This window comes from Candoia aspera, chromosome 6 (assembly GCF_035149785.1).
Source record: "Candoia aspera isolate rCanAsp1 chromosome 6, rCanAsp1.hap2, whole genome shotgun sequence".
Lineage (NCBI taxonomy): Eukaryota > Metazoa > Chordata > Lepidosauria > Squamata > Boidae > Candoia > Candoia aspera.
In genome coordinates this window covers 95,011,652-95,026,545 of record NC_086158.1, presented here as the reverse complement: position 1 = coordinate 95,026,545, position 14,894 = coordinate 95,011,652, and the positions used below count along the sequence as shown (strand labels likewise).

Here is a 14,894-nt window from a genome sequence, read left to right as displayed (position 1 = left end):
TGAAAGGACATGCTTTGGTGACATTTTCACATCTGCACTGATCAGTGTTTTTGCTTTATAAAAATGTCATGGCCAAATCCAGAGGGAATAAATTCATAGTATTCTATTGCAGAATGACTTTATCTAGCTTTAAAAGCATGATATGTGATTATTAACACAGCCTAAAATAATCCCAGTAAAATGCATGCACAGAATAATGAGTATGCTGGGGAAGGGTGGGAAAAATATGATATAAATTAGATATATGGCTTGAAATCAATATGTGTTCACTAATTAATGTGATCACACCATGATTGCACATGTTCCAATGAAGGCTCAGAGAAAGTGCGTGAATTGACAGCATCAACCAATTTCACACTTCAGTATGTTTAATTTCTACAGGATGGTCGAACAAGATAACAGGCCACAGCTGTTTTCTATCTTGCAGACAGTCTTCATGTAATTTTCATTCCGGCCCAGGTAAGATGGATAATTGCCAAAAGAAAAGGTGTAAATTGAATGGCCAGTGTAAACAGTTTCCGATTGTGCAGTTGTGCATATGATCCAAACTTGCCAACTGGCATATCAATCCAACTAGCTCAGCCTGACTTACCTTAATGCCAAACTGCATGAGATGCCACTCAGGCACAATGAGATGATATGGGTAGCTTTTAAGAAGCAAGTAACAACAAAGGGGGAGGAGTTGTGGATCGGGAGGGGGTAGGTGGAGATATGTAGGCCAGGTTATATTTGGGCCTGATTCTATTCTTAACCATTTCAAGTGGCAGTGCCTAGTCAACCTTGCCCATGCTGATCACAATGTTTCAGAAGTTAAAGCAGGTCCAGCCAAAGAAAGGCAGATACCATTGTTTTCAGGCAAGCAACAGTAGAAAGGCAACTTAGGACTGGTGGGAACTAGAAGTATTTGGAAGATAGCAAGAATGCCAATATATTAATCTACCTGGTAATTTTTCAGAAAATTAGACAGGGTCTTTCATAGCTACAGTAGGCCAGAAAGAAGCCTGCATAGCTAGAACCATTCCTTGAATCCAAGGGAACAACACAAATCATAACTGTTAAGAGAAGCAGGACACTGATTTCCATTTGCTACTTTTGACCTATTGATTGACATGTTTTGATAATCAAGCTTGTGCATGTAGTTTGGCTGCTGTGAATTCTGAATGCATCCTTCTTACATCCAGATTATCAGTTGCTGCATATTCAGTTTCTTCTGCAAGGTATGGAAATAGCTGGATTTAGAAACTCTTGTTTATGCTTTGGAAAATTCCTTGTAAATATGCCTCCTATTATGAATCCTATTAAACAGAGAGGACAGCATCAACAACTGTTAAAAGTAATGGGGCAGTTAGAGTGCATTCACTGTGGAATATGCATTCTAGCATAAATTGGATTTATCGTGGTGATTTTTGAAACCACAAGACAAAACAATAGAAAATAATTTTTTGCACATCCCTGCTCGGTACCACAGTGAAATATTTTCTAAACACTCCTATAAATGAAATTGATTGCATGATGAAGATGCTTATGTTTACTAAAATAATCTTTTAATAAACAGTTTTTGCAAATAGTATCAATATATTCTGAACATTTAAGAACCATCCATTCATGTCATAAGTCAAGCAACTTTATCAAGACTTCTTTTCTTACAGATCTCCCATTTCCTTCTGAAAGGTTGTTGTAAGTAGAAAATTGAAGATGGCTATATATTATAAAGTCTAATCAATTTACATACCATAAGGATCTTACAAGTGACACAGATTAGAAGGCAGGTCCTGCCCCAAGCAGCTTACAGTCTAAATGTTGATAGTAGATTAGAGAATAAAGAAAAAAGAAGTAGAGGAAACAGAGAGGGAAAGGTAACAGAAAGGAAAATATGTTTGGATGCACAAGCTTAGGCTTAGTTTCAGTAATGGCTGAGGCTAGACCATAGGCTTAAAACATTTGAAGAACAGGGTGGAGGCAATGGTGCCACCAAGGTATTCTTGATAGGACTTTCAGCTTTTAATGAGCAGAAAGGGAGAACAGATGATATCATTTAAGGAATCACTGGAACCTGAGGGAACTGAAGTGTGTGTAGACACATTCTACATTGAGGTAATAGAAGATTAGTCAAAATCTACTAATGTAGAATTAATTCTGGCTAATATAGAAACAATGTTATGTTAATTTGATTGTCTGGGTTGTTTAAACCTGAAGATAAAACATGTAATACTTGCAACAGGGGACCTTTTGGGGCCATGGGGTTTATGAAAAAGTGAGCCTTTCCATAATCTTTTCAAAGAGAGCCAGTTTGGTCTAGTGGTTAAGGTGCTGGGCTAGAAACCAGGAGTCTGTGAGTTCTAGTCCCGCCTTAGGCATGAAAGCCGGCTGGGTGACCTTGGACCAGTCACCTTCTCTCAGCCCAACTTGGTGCAATGTAGACTAGCCTCCTCATGGTGCACCCTGGGCAATGTGACTTGTCACGGCTAAATAGTCTACACATCTGGCTGCTGGACCTCACAAGGATTTCCCAGCAAGAAAAAAGCAGCATGGACACCCAACTGCTATGCCAAATGATTAAAAAAAAATCTTTTCAAATATCTTTGGAGTTCCATACATGTTCCTCACTCTCCAGGTTCTAGCATCTACACTTCCTTTGAACAGACACATGAGATTAGACTTGTCTTACATCGAATTAGGTTGCTTGCCTCAGTCTCATTTGCCTTGAACTGCAGTGATTCTCCACTGGGATGAAATCTCTAGAAACTGGCACAATCTGCTCCTGATTTTTATAAAGCAACTGCTTTATTTACAAATATGTAAGTGTGGATTCTGCTTGCATACTTGTAACTAAAACAGAGATGACAGCAAGCCTTCCTGGGTTGTCTCATCTAAAGGGAATTTAGTGATGTCTCCCTGGGACTTCTCACCACTGAAGGAAATAGGAAAGAGTCCTAACTCAATTATGCTTCATTAGGTGGCTTACATGGAAACTGGTCTTGATGGTCCAGTTGTTTTGATTGCATATGTGAAATCAACAGTCCTACCTCAATAGAATTTAGGGAGGATTAGCTAAATCATGATTTCTTTAATGCCTATAGAGAAGAAGCTAACATTGTATTAAAACTTGGGAGCCTCCCTGGGTCAAATGATGCATGGCAGATGGTCTAAAATTCACAGACTAAGAGCCTCTTTTCCCCACAGGCTCTGTCATTCCATTTTCCATTTGTAAAGACTTCTACACAGTTCTCATTGCCCTGATTATTGTTGGGCTCTCCCTGCAGCCAGTTGGAATAAGTAATGGGTTGATCGTTCAGGTACTTAAATGTCCCTTTGGTCTTTAGGTTGGTTATCCCAAGGAACACCGATTTGTTATACAGCATTGCCACCTTTTGGACAGCATCATTCTCAGCAGCATTCCTTGGGGTTGCAAGCTGGCCTCCAGCTTGCACACACTTCTGCTTCAGGTCCTCAAAGTTGCCTTCATAGCCATTGGTTTTGAATACTTTATTGCCAGCTACGCGTCCACCTGGGAATGTTGCCACTAGAAGGTACAAAAAGGGGTGTATTTCTAGGTCAGGGCCAAAACCAGCCATTATGCAGTAAATCATTACACTGATGTAAATTGGTGCAAGATCAACTTACCGTAGGAAAAGGTCATTGCCTTTTAAATTACTGCTTTTAGCAACATATTCTTTCCCCAATCATCCCACCATTGGAAAATCTCCAGGGGTCTGTCCAGAAGTACAATGGGCCCATAGCTACAGTATGTCTAAACCATACCAGAATTGCAGGATTATTGTCTATCTGTCTATCTGTCTGTCTGTCTGTCTCTCTCTCTCTCTCTCTCTCTCTCTCCATCTATCTATCTTTCTTTATTCTTTCTTTGTAAACTTTTGTAAACACTAGGATCATTTTCCCAGAAAGCAGCTGACAGTTTCCTTGCAAATTCATTTGGTCCACTGTGTTATACATTAAGATTGTTGTTTATTCATTCAGTCGCTTCTGACTCTGCGTGACTTCATGGACCAGCCCACGCCAGAGCTTCCTGTCAGTCGTCAAGACCCCCAGCTCCCCCAGGGACGAGTCCGTCACCTCTAGAATATCATCCATCCACCTTGCCCTTGATTGGCCCCTCTTCCTTTTGCCCTCCACTCTCCCTAGCATCAGCATCTTCTCCAGGGTGTCCTGTCTTCTCATTATGTGGCCAAAGTATTTCAGTTTTGCCTTTAATATCATTCCCTCAAGTGAGCAGTCTGGCTTTATTTCCTGGAGGATGGACTGGTTTGATCTTCTTGCAGTCCAAGGCACTCTCAGAATTTTCCTCCAGCAATACATTAAGATAAGTATACATAATTCATTCCTGCAGGACTAAGCGTAGGACTAAGGTAGGGCTAAATGTAAACACTTGGCTTTGCCTCAGAAGCAGTGCAATTCTCCTTGCTGTGTTATTTCACTCTGCCTCATCTCCTGTCTCATGAGCATTCTTTGAAGTGAAGCATCCCTTTGACACAACCCCAATGATTAAAGAGGTTGAGCTTCTTCATGTTCATGAATAATTTGCAAATACAGTGCAGCAGCACCTTCCCAACTGCTAGTACATGCTACCAAGCCTTCTAAGTCTGGGGCATGCAGTATGGGGGCTGCTGCAGTATATCTCCAGACATGTCTTGTTGCCCCAGCCCTCCAACTCTTTGCTGAGAGATTAAGTTTATCCAGAGAGATCTGCATATACTATGCATCATTTTTACCTTTTTGGTACTTGGTGAAGCTGGCTTGCAGAGCTTTCAGTTGTCCTTCCAGAGCAGTAACTTTACTCTTCAAAAGATTGACCTCTAAGAGAGAATAAGATGATCACAGTCTGTAAGATATTGGACTGTACCATCATGAATAGGAAGACAGTGGCATAAAATGACTAGTCCAGACATTGGCTTCCCTTCCCACATGACTTTTCCTTGCTGGAAACATAGGTGGGCCTGCCTCCCCTTTACCAACATTAGTACATTAGTGACAAAAGGTTGGTAGAAACATGAAACTCGTTGGGTCTCAAATATTAACCACATCCCTGCTAAAAAGGACACTGAAAGGGATTCACAGAGACCTTGAAACCTTCTAAAATTTGTTAAATGGATCTTTAACAAGCAGGCAACATTCACCCCACGTACCTGAGAGACCACTGTCACCCTTTGTCCCCTTATCACCAATGGAACCTTTATCTCCTTTGGATCCAGGAGGACCCGGTTTCCCCATTGGGCCTTGTGGTCCTGCTGGTCCCTGAAGTCCTATTGTGAGAGATGACACCAGCAAGTCAGAGTTATGCTTTCCTACTCTCCTATCTGTATGAATATTTAAGGCTTCATAAATACCCGTTTGAAGGCATTCATAAGGAGTGCATGAGTATGGTGGGAACCTAACTTTGTTTAGATTAAATCTCCTTGGAATCAAGCTCAATTCCTATGTTCATGTGCCTTTCTCAGCAAAGATACTGACTGGTTTGTCACTGCCACCTGCTGTGGTTGTTTCTAACTTCTCAATCAAGTCTACAGCCTTGGGATTTCCTGGTAGATGCCATCCAACTACTACCTGGCCTGACTCTGCTTAGCTTTTTGAGATCAGCCAATGTTGGTTAGGTGCTACCACGTGCTAGAACTTATGTGTGGACTTCAAATCCTGTAATTCTCCAGTCAGCCTTAGCTAGGGAAACCTTGCTTAATGCTGCAAGCAAGCACCCAGAAATATTGGCAGAAGTAGTCAAGGTCTTGTGCTATTTCTGAACCTTCCTAGTAAAAATGCTTCTTTAGAGCCAATCTCTGCCATAGGTTTTCACTGAGCCCGGCCTTTGCACGAGGCAGGCTACAACACACAATAACACCCCCACCCCACCCAAATCTCCAGTTCTTGATTACGCCGGGAGAAATACATCCCTCCTTTTTTTTTTTTTTTGGCCTAGCTAGAACATCTATTTCTCCATTCTGGCTTTGCAAGAATGGAAAATCTTTTGCAAGACTTTGATTGCTTCCTGCTCCATCTGTACTTTTTAAAAGTAACCCCCCCCCCCATTTTTTTCTCAGTTCTTCTTTCCCCTTGTCTAAATTTCAAAGCTTTCTCTCTTATTGCTTCCTGTCACTTCCAGAAACTGGGAGTAGGGTAAACCTATTTGCAAATCAGAACAACACAAGGATTTTGCAATGGAAGTGTTTCTTAGCCAAAGCAATGCTCCAAATTGAACAGACTGTAGTTTAGCAGACTTCATGACTTACCTTTGGTTCCCATGTCCCCCTTTGCTCCCTTTTCACCCACTGACCCTTTGGCCCCAACTGGACCAGGGGAACCTATTTTGCCTTGGGGACCTTCAGGACCAGGGGCTCCATTTACACCTACAGTGATATTGAGGATTGAAAAGAACACTCAGAATGAAAGCTGCATTGCAAAAATATTGATCACAAAACAGGAAAGTCATTTCTACTTTGCAGTTCTAGTTTGTTAATGGACAATAAGAGAGTAGGGCAGATATCCCGCTGATCTAATCCATTTTGCATAAGACTAATCTGATGCTCCTAAATCTATTTCCACTGGACTCATTATGTCATTGCAACAAAACCAATCAGCACCATAGAAAAATAGAGACTGTAAGATTGCTTGTTTCTGATGCACCTGTTGAAGTGGGCTGTCTCCTATCAGAGCTTCTGCTTTCTTAGTGTTATGTGCCTCCCAAATTCTTGGCTGTTAGATCTATCTCTGTATTTGTTTAAGAATTATTCATAACACCATAAACATACGCAAATTCAGGATCTAATAGGTGTAGATGCACAGGAGAGAAAGTATAGCTCTATTTTTGCCAAATGTCTGACTGGTATTTTATCTCAATAGCAATGTTTTCTAACTTGAGTCCAGATTTTGTAAGATACTTTAAAGATATTTTAAGCTAAAGCTCTCATCAGTCACAGCTAGCATGACCACTGTCTAAAGATAATGGGAGGTATTATCCAAAATGTCAAGAAGATGTACAGTAACTTGGGGAAGACTGCTACTGGACATGCATGGCTGCTTCAGAAGGTGCTCCCAAAACTGCTGTGTGACCACAGGAAGAAATATGGTTGCTGATGCAGGTGCTTTAATAATTCATGGGAGATGCTTTATGCATATCCCTTCCTGATGCAAAGTACTTCTTTCAAAGAATTTGCACAGCCTTATTAAACACTGTATTGGATACATGTTTGTCATGCTACTTGGAGAAACCTTTAACATGAACCACCAGTTTGCATGAAGCTAAATGAATGCTCTACATAAAATAAGTAAGCAAGCAAAAACTAGACAGTTTCTGTCTGTAGACAAGTAGCTGGGCAGGGAAAATAGAGGTAGGCTACAATTCTGTTCTCTGACATGCTATTTTCCATGTGCAGGGTTATTTCCTTTTTGGATAGAGGAACTTGCTATTCTGTGAACCTACCCCTAGCAGTCTGAAGTGGTATTAGACTACTGAGATCAAATATTCAAGCAAACCATTTTGATTTTTTCCCCAGTTCACACCATCATAGAACCAGCTAATGCAGTCTTCAAGAAACAGATGTTTCTTCATGTGTCCGAAGACAAGCTAAGAAGATAAGTACTCTTTGTTTCTAAGAGTCAGTGGATTGCTTGATGGTTCATCTAGTAATTAAGAACAGAATGGGCTTCATGGACGTGCTATTATTTTGTTTGATTGGAGGCAAGACATTCAGAAGTGTCGGAACTGGTCTTATCCCCTTTGGGTGGAATTAGATCTGCCATCACTTGGATTTTATTATATTTTATATTGATATTTATTGATATTATTCTGATTTTATTGAATTTTATACTGTTTTATTGTGAACCATCCAGGGTCCCCCGAGTGGGGGAGATGAGCGGTAATAAAAATATGATAAATTAAAAATAATAATAATAAAATTTTAAAAAGTGTTATGAAAGATAGGAAGAGCAAGAGCAGTAAACTTCAAACATCTGGCCATTTTAGGATCCCTTTCTTCTTCCCCAATTCTTCTAAATTTAACTGCATTATTAACTACATTAAAAGGGGTTGAAATACACATGAGCTAGAATTCTGAAAGCCGCTTTGGCCATGCTCAGTAGCTTGGATGAGCTCACTGATCTTTCTGATCTCCTTGTGATGGTTGAACATCAGATCCCTTTGGGACATTACAAATGGACTGTAAATGATCTCTTAATTGCTGTTTGAAGAACACAACCCCATTGATCCATTGAATAAGCTGTTACATTATTCTGTGATAATTATTTTTAATTGAATTCCCTGGTAGAAGTAGAGGGACTCAATCTCTCTTAATTAAACAAGCTCACCTATTTCTCCTTTGGTGCCTTTTTCACCCTGAGGGCCACTGTTACCTTTTGCTCCAGAAGGGCCCACATTTCCAGGAGGACCCTGCAAACCCCGAATCCCACGTGGTCCTGATCAAATGAAATAAACTGTGTGAGCAGAGAAAGGGAGGGTGGGGAATGTACCAAGGAGAATAGGCTTACAATGATCCATTGCAGTCAAAAGGAGCTGCAGGGGATAGAACTGAGGCCTCTTCAATCTGTAATATTACTGTAGAGATAAACTACAGTACTGGAGATCCAGACCAGACATATCTCTGGGCAATGAAGCTGGCTGTCAGTAAACTGTGATCAGATAACTCAATGGTACATGACAGTAGGGGCATCCAGAGGGTAAGGGAGTGTCAAAAAAACACCCACAAAAAGTGTGATTGAAGCTCTGCCCCTTTTTAATGTGCTTTCAGCTACTGTCTTGACCATTTTGTCCCTCCCTCCCTCCCTCCCATATAACAGTTTCAAATTGACCAAACATCTTGCACAAGAGAATCCAAATCGCTTTCAATTCCATCTGGCTTTGCAACTGGATTTAGAAAATCAACCTGAAAACATGAAAATGTGCAGACCAAAAGAGAAAACCCAACCACAGTTTATAATCAAAATGCATTGCTCCTTTGCTCAAAAGAATGTATTCACACATTTCTGTTATGATGAACTAAGTTTCAGGGGCAGATAAGGAAGAAATGAAATGCATCTTTTCAGTTATCAATTCCATATTTTCCTACATGCTTGCAATTAATTAACTACATAAATTTGGGATCCATTCTGTCATTGAGGGAACAAATTATCCTGACCAGCCATAAACTGCTCAGAACTAGGATATTCATTTATCCCGCTCATAGACTATAAGCTTCATCAGGAATCCTCCAGCACGATACTTACTATTAGGATCTGTTAAGTGGGCACCATAAAGGACAGAGCCCAAACACTAAGACATTCCACTTATAGTAATACTCACTTTGGTCTTTCTATGCAGACATTTAGGCTGTATCCCTTCAAATAGATAATCATAAATGCTCCACTCCACCTCCATGTGCTACACTGAACAAAACCAACAGAGCAAATTCCCTTTTATTTTTATTTGATGTTTAAGAAGGGAGCACTATGGGCTTTATGGTCTATCCAAGTTGCATGTCCAGGAGAACTTGGCACATATACAAATGGGCAGCAAGATGATATACTCATATAAATAATCACCTTGCTGCCCATTTGAGTATGTGCTATGTTTGTCCTGGATGTGCAACTAGGAAGGACCATAAAGCCTGTAGTGCTCCCGTCTTAAACATCAAGTCTTAGAGTCTCTTAACACTAAACATAGACAAGCACACTTGAATGGACAGCATTCTACAGCAGCAGAGTAGAACAGGTAGAGAAAAAGACCGTTCAGCAATGAATAAGGTGTGCTCAGGCTGAAATCTTCATTCCTATTTTTATTTCTGAAATGGTGGGCAACCTGATACTCTGTCAGGCGGCACCATGTTTTGGACAGCTTTGTTAACCTTTCTAAGATGCATATGAAGATAATATTCTGCATGCCCTCTATGGAGATGGCTTTCTAATAAAAGGGTAAAAATAATATCACTAAGAATTTGCTTTGTTAGAATAATGTGACTATTGGTAGGTGCAATCATACAGTACATAAGCTGTACTTTGTATTTTGTAGAACTGGAAACAATAAATGTGGTCTAAGATCTTGCATCTTACCCATTTCTCCAATATCTCCTTTTGATCCAGTATTCCCTTGAGAGCCGTTTTTTCCTGCTGTTCCAGCTGGCCCCATCTTTCCTGGAGGGCCAAGGATTCCTTTTGGTCCTTGCAATCCTTTAAACAAATTTAAGCAAGGATTATTAATGGGGTAATGTTAAGTGCTTTGGGGAAAGTGCATACAAGGATGAGAAAATCTATGTAGTCCATGAAAAAGTTGAAGTGATTAACCCCATACAGAATAAACCTATCAAATCCATACACACCCTCCAAAGCAACCTGGAATTCTAACTAGAGGCACAAATGACCAGGCTCAAATTATCCTACTTCGGACACATTCTGTGAAGACCCAGCTCTCTGGAGAAGGCTCAAATATTGGGAAAGCTGGAAGGAAAGAGAAAAAGAGGATGACCAGCAGCAAGGTAGATGGACTCAGTTACAGTGGTGTTGAGTGTAATTATAATAATAAATATTAATTAAATGTCTATGCTACCAAACTTCCAGTGACTCTGGGCAGTTTACAGATTGTTAAAAAACATTTTAAAACAAATAATAATACAATAAATACAAAGGAACACAGCAAAGGAACAAAGATGGCGAAGAAAACAAATCCAGATGGGAACAAGGAAAAGGAAGTAAAGGAGTGTCAATCGTCCTTGCTGAAGGCCTGGGTGAAGAGTCATGGGTTCAAATACCAGTCGGGTGGGGGCTGTTTGACTCTTGGGAGAAACCTTGTTCCAGACAGCAGGTGCTCTTACAGAGGAACTGTATTATTGGAAGGCCTGGGGACAGATCATCTTGGAACTGATCTACCTATATGGTCACTGAGAGTCAGCACTGACTTGATGGCACATAATCAATGAAATCCATTGGCCATAGAGGAGAGAAAGGATGAAAGGAACCCTTGGCTTGTAAAAAGAACTCCACAAATACATTTACTATATTGGCCCCTGGTATATCCATGGTTATGGGCAATCTGGAACTGGGGAGATGTAAAAGATCCAAGGAATTTCCATTTCTGCAAAGGCTGCAGGATTCTCCTAGGAATCCCTTGGATAGAAACAAATGAAAAGAAAAATGGAAATACACACACAAACACACAGACACACAACTTCACTTCTGCTTGCCATCAGAACTTTAGAAGTGCCATATTAGTATTCACTGAGATTTGTTTTGCCTAGGAAAATAATAACAATTTAACTTGCTGCCCAGAATCTACCTTGCAAGTCCTCACATTTCTTCAGATCCTGTCTCCCCTCCCCGCACTTTCCCTCTCAGGGCTCTTGAGATTTTCTGTCAAATTTCTCTTGTGGATTTTGAGCTGACTTCTTTGGTGGACATGGTAGAAGAGGCTATTGCAGGTCCTGTTTTCTATCACACTTTGTCCCATGACTCTGAAATCTCTCAGGCTGCCCAGACTCTCTAGTTTGAAAAATTCCAGTGGGAAAAGTTCCTGCATGATGGCTTTGTTGAAATTGAATAGAAGGGTGGGAAGTCAGGAAACCTGCAGACCGCTGGACAGAAGAATGCATAGAGAAAGAAAGAACATCTACACACAACTCTTAACCATCTTTAAGTCAACAAATGTCAGACTCTTAGAGCTGACCCATAAGAACTTCCCTGAAATTCTCTTCTCTGTTGAAATTAATTTGGAGAGCATCAAATTGAATTGAAACCTTTCATCAAATTGAATGAGTACTGGTCAGGAAAAACTAAAAAACCTCTGAACATCATACAGATACAGTATTAGAGCCCCAGCACAATGCTAAGTAGGTTTTAAATCTAAATCTAATTTAAACCTAATTTAAATATAAATCTAGTTCATAATTCTTTCTAAATTAGCCAAGGTAATATCTGAAAGGCAGCTTTGAAAGTTGCCTCATTCAAGCCACAGTATCCCATCCATCTTCCTTCATCAGCTGTGCCTTCGCCATATACATGCTTGAAACTATGACTGTTCTGGCTTTTCCCCACAAGCTGTATTCTAGGTGTGCTGGACTCCAGTTCCCATAATTCCCAGGCAACAAATATCATTTTGGCTGAGCATAATGGGAGCTAAAGAAACCTGGTGAGGGAAGGCCCAGTGCTCTTAAATCATGAGAGAATTGTATTAAAAGAAGCTTAAAGGCCTTGCAAGAAAAGTCTGCTCAAATTGCTTCCTGAATCACCTTAACCTATTTAGAAATTTAAGAAAGTTCCACAGAATGGGAAGGTGGTTGTCTTACACTTTTAATTCTGCTTTGCTTCCAGCCCCTCCTCTGTTAAATTCTTACTGGCTTCTTCTCCAATCTTCTCACTTTCCATCCAGTTAGCCAACTTCAGAAGTGAAGAAATGCTTCATCAAATACCAAGAGGCATAAAACATGTCTGAAGCTAAATTATGTGTATGGGCCATGCTTGCCAGTATTACTATAATTTAAATAGAGATTTGATATATCTACAGTATGAAATTAGGGAAAGCTCTGAGCTCTCTGAGTTGTCACCACTTGGCCATCCTGATGCTGACCACGGATGGGTAACTTCAAGGTTCTGCTATTCCCTACAGTTGGATCTAAACAAGACTTGAACTGTCAGTCTCCCAAACAGCAGATACAGTCCACATTCTCTTCTCTTCTCTTCTCTTCTCTTCTCTTCTCTTCTCTTCTCTTCTCTTCTCTTCTCTTTTCTCTTCTCTTCTCTTCTCTTCTCTTCTCTTCTCTTCTCTTCCTTTCTTTCTTTTTTTCTTTCAACTCTTGCATGTTTGCATCCTATTGTTGACAGTAGCTAGAAAACAGGATACTTGGTAGGCAAGAGAATTGCTTTAGAATTGTACACAGAACTTAGTTGATGATATGGGGTAGAAAAAAGAGCAAATATGGTCAAATCAATCAGGTCCTTCCTTCCTTCCTTCCTCCCTTCCTTCCTTCCTCCCTTCCTTCCTTCTTCCCTTCTTCCCTTCCTTCCTTCCTTCCTTCCTTCCTTCCTTCCTTCCTTCCTTCCTTCCTTCCTTCCTCTTTAAATCCTAAGAAGAGGATTGTGGTGATTAAACTAGAGTCACTTGAAACAGGGATTAATGACATGAAACCTTTAGGGTCAAACTCTGAGATTAGAGCCCCGTTAACCCATTTAATGAAATATATGGAAAAATTCAGATGCCCTCTGTTCTCCCCTAACTGCATGTTCAGCCAGAGACCTGAAGGAAAACTGTATCCATGTTCTCTTAAACACAAATACAATCAAGGGCTTAAACACTTCAATACAATCCAGGGGCTGCACTTCTATTCATGCAAAGCAAATACAGTTCTCCTCCAAACTGCCATTTGAAGGAAGAGAACAGGGTGAGGCTGATTTGTACATCCTATTTTCTACCCAATTCCAAGTTTCCACACTTGTACACTGAAGCGATTTCTGCTTATAAGGTACAGTCACCATCAGCAGTTGTAGCAGTTGGTAAAAAGGGAATCAGGAGGACTAGAAAAGGGCTGTGCCAGCCTACTTTCTCCACCTTAATTTTATGTGGCCCTTGGCTCAATTTCATAAACAACTTACAAGTAATTAGTCCAGATTTCCATCCTGGAGTTTCTTTTTTTCTATTAAGAGCCAACTGGAGAAGAAGCAACAGAAGGAAGTGGAGAAGGGGAAGAATGAGTAGAGAACAGGGGTGGCCCAGCTTACCCACAAATTTATGCTTTCACTGGCATGCGCTTCACTTCCCCAAAGGAATAAATATATTGGAGAAAATGCAAGAAAGGAAATCTGTCTTTTAAAATATGATCAGAAAGCTAACCCCTGAGAATTTTACACCACCAGGAAGGCATTATTTCCAGACCTTGGTCTCCCTTCTCCCCTTTAAATCCTTGAATTCCATCTCTGCCATCTTGTCCTGGTATCCCTTTCTCAGCTGGTGCACATACCACCAAGGAACAAGCATTCCAGCTGTGGCCTACTTGCTTTGGCGCTGGGGGTGATTCTGATGACACTGTTGATACTGAAGCACAAAACAGCAGGAACACTAGCATTGCTGAGTGATAGGACCTGGAAAAAAAAATGAAGGAGAGAGAGAATGAAGGTGTTAACTAAGAACACTGCTAGCCCAAGAATATGTTCCATGGAATAACAAAGTGCTCAAGATGTGTGTGCCTTTGAGTGGGTCTTGACTCCTGATGACTACATGGACAAATCCATGCAGCTTCCTTGGCAACATTTTCAGAATGGTTTGCTTTATAGTGTGGTGGGTTTATTATGCTTGTGAGCAAAATATTTCTGAATTCACTGAAGTGATTCCATTTCTTTTAAACTGTACCTTTCCTTTTTTTCTGTTTCAGAAAAGCATTGCTCAGTTGGGGCAACCAGATAACAATAACAATAACAACAACAATAATAATCTAGGTTAATGGAAGGTCAGGAAAGGACCAGCTTCTTTACCATAGCACATAGCTCTCAGCACAGCATTTTCTAGATAAAATTGTTAAATATGGCTGGAGGTCAAGCTTCATTTCTGCTATATTCTTCTGGTCTTTATCATTAGAAGAGCCAGTGAAAGAGGGGCAAACCCAGTTCTTCCAAAGGAGACCTAGCCAGCTGCCATCACTCTGCAGGACAAACTGTCCAAAACGAAGTAAATTTGGAAAGTGCTACCATGGTTGGATAGTTGTACTTGCCCTTCTTTTGCAAAATGGCTATCATGTTAATCTCATTTAATAAAGTCCATTGATGAGAATACTGGAAGCTGAATATAATAAATTATGGCACTGAGCTCAGTGCAAGCTCTCTCATTTGAGGTTCATGAAATTTGATAACCACCTGGGGTGCAATCAGTTTTGATTTAGCCCCAATTTAGCACTGTAAAAATTGAAAGACTGCTC

The 14,894-nt window shown here is 40.4% G+C and overlaps 1 protein-coding gene across 1 annotated transcript; it reads right to left on the bottom strand.

Annotated features, from left to right (window-relative positions):
• Positions 1–2,509: 2,509 nt before the first annotated feature.
• On the bottom strand, positions 2,510–14,048 carry LOC134499547 (pulmonary surfactant-associated protein D-like). The gene is made up of 7 exons (XM_063306241.1): positions 13,859–14,048; positions 10,051–10,167; positions 8,314–8,421; positions 6,240–6,356; positions 5,145–5,261; positions 4,731–4,814; positions 2,510–3,523 (listed from the first exon to the last, which is right to left on the bottom strand). Exons 1-7 carry the CDS (start codon positions 14,046–14,048, stop codon positions 3,147–3,149), a joined length of 1,110 nt encoding a protein of 369 aa, XP_063162311.1. The 3' UTR covers positions 2,510–3,146.
• Between the last annotated feature and the right edge of the window lie 846 nt (positions 14,049–14,894).

Coding starts and splice junctions, on each gene's coding strand:
- LOC134499547 (XM_063306241.1), bottom strand. CDS start 14,048: ATGCTAGTGTTCCTGCTGTTTTGTGCTTCAGTATCAACAGTGTCATCA. Junction 8,422..10,050: donor AGGAGATATTGGAGAAATGG/GTAAGATGCAAG, acceptor TCATTTGATCAG/GACCACGTGGGATTCGGGGT. Junction 3,524..4,730: donor CTTCACCAAGTACCAAAAAG/GTAAAAATGATG, acceptor TGTACCTTCTAG/TGGCAACATTCCCAGGTGGA.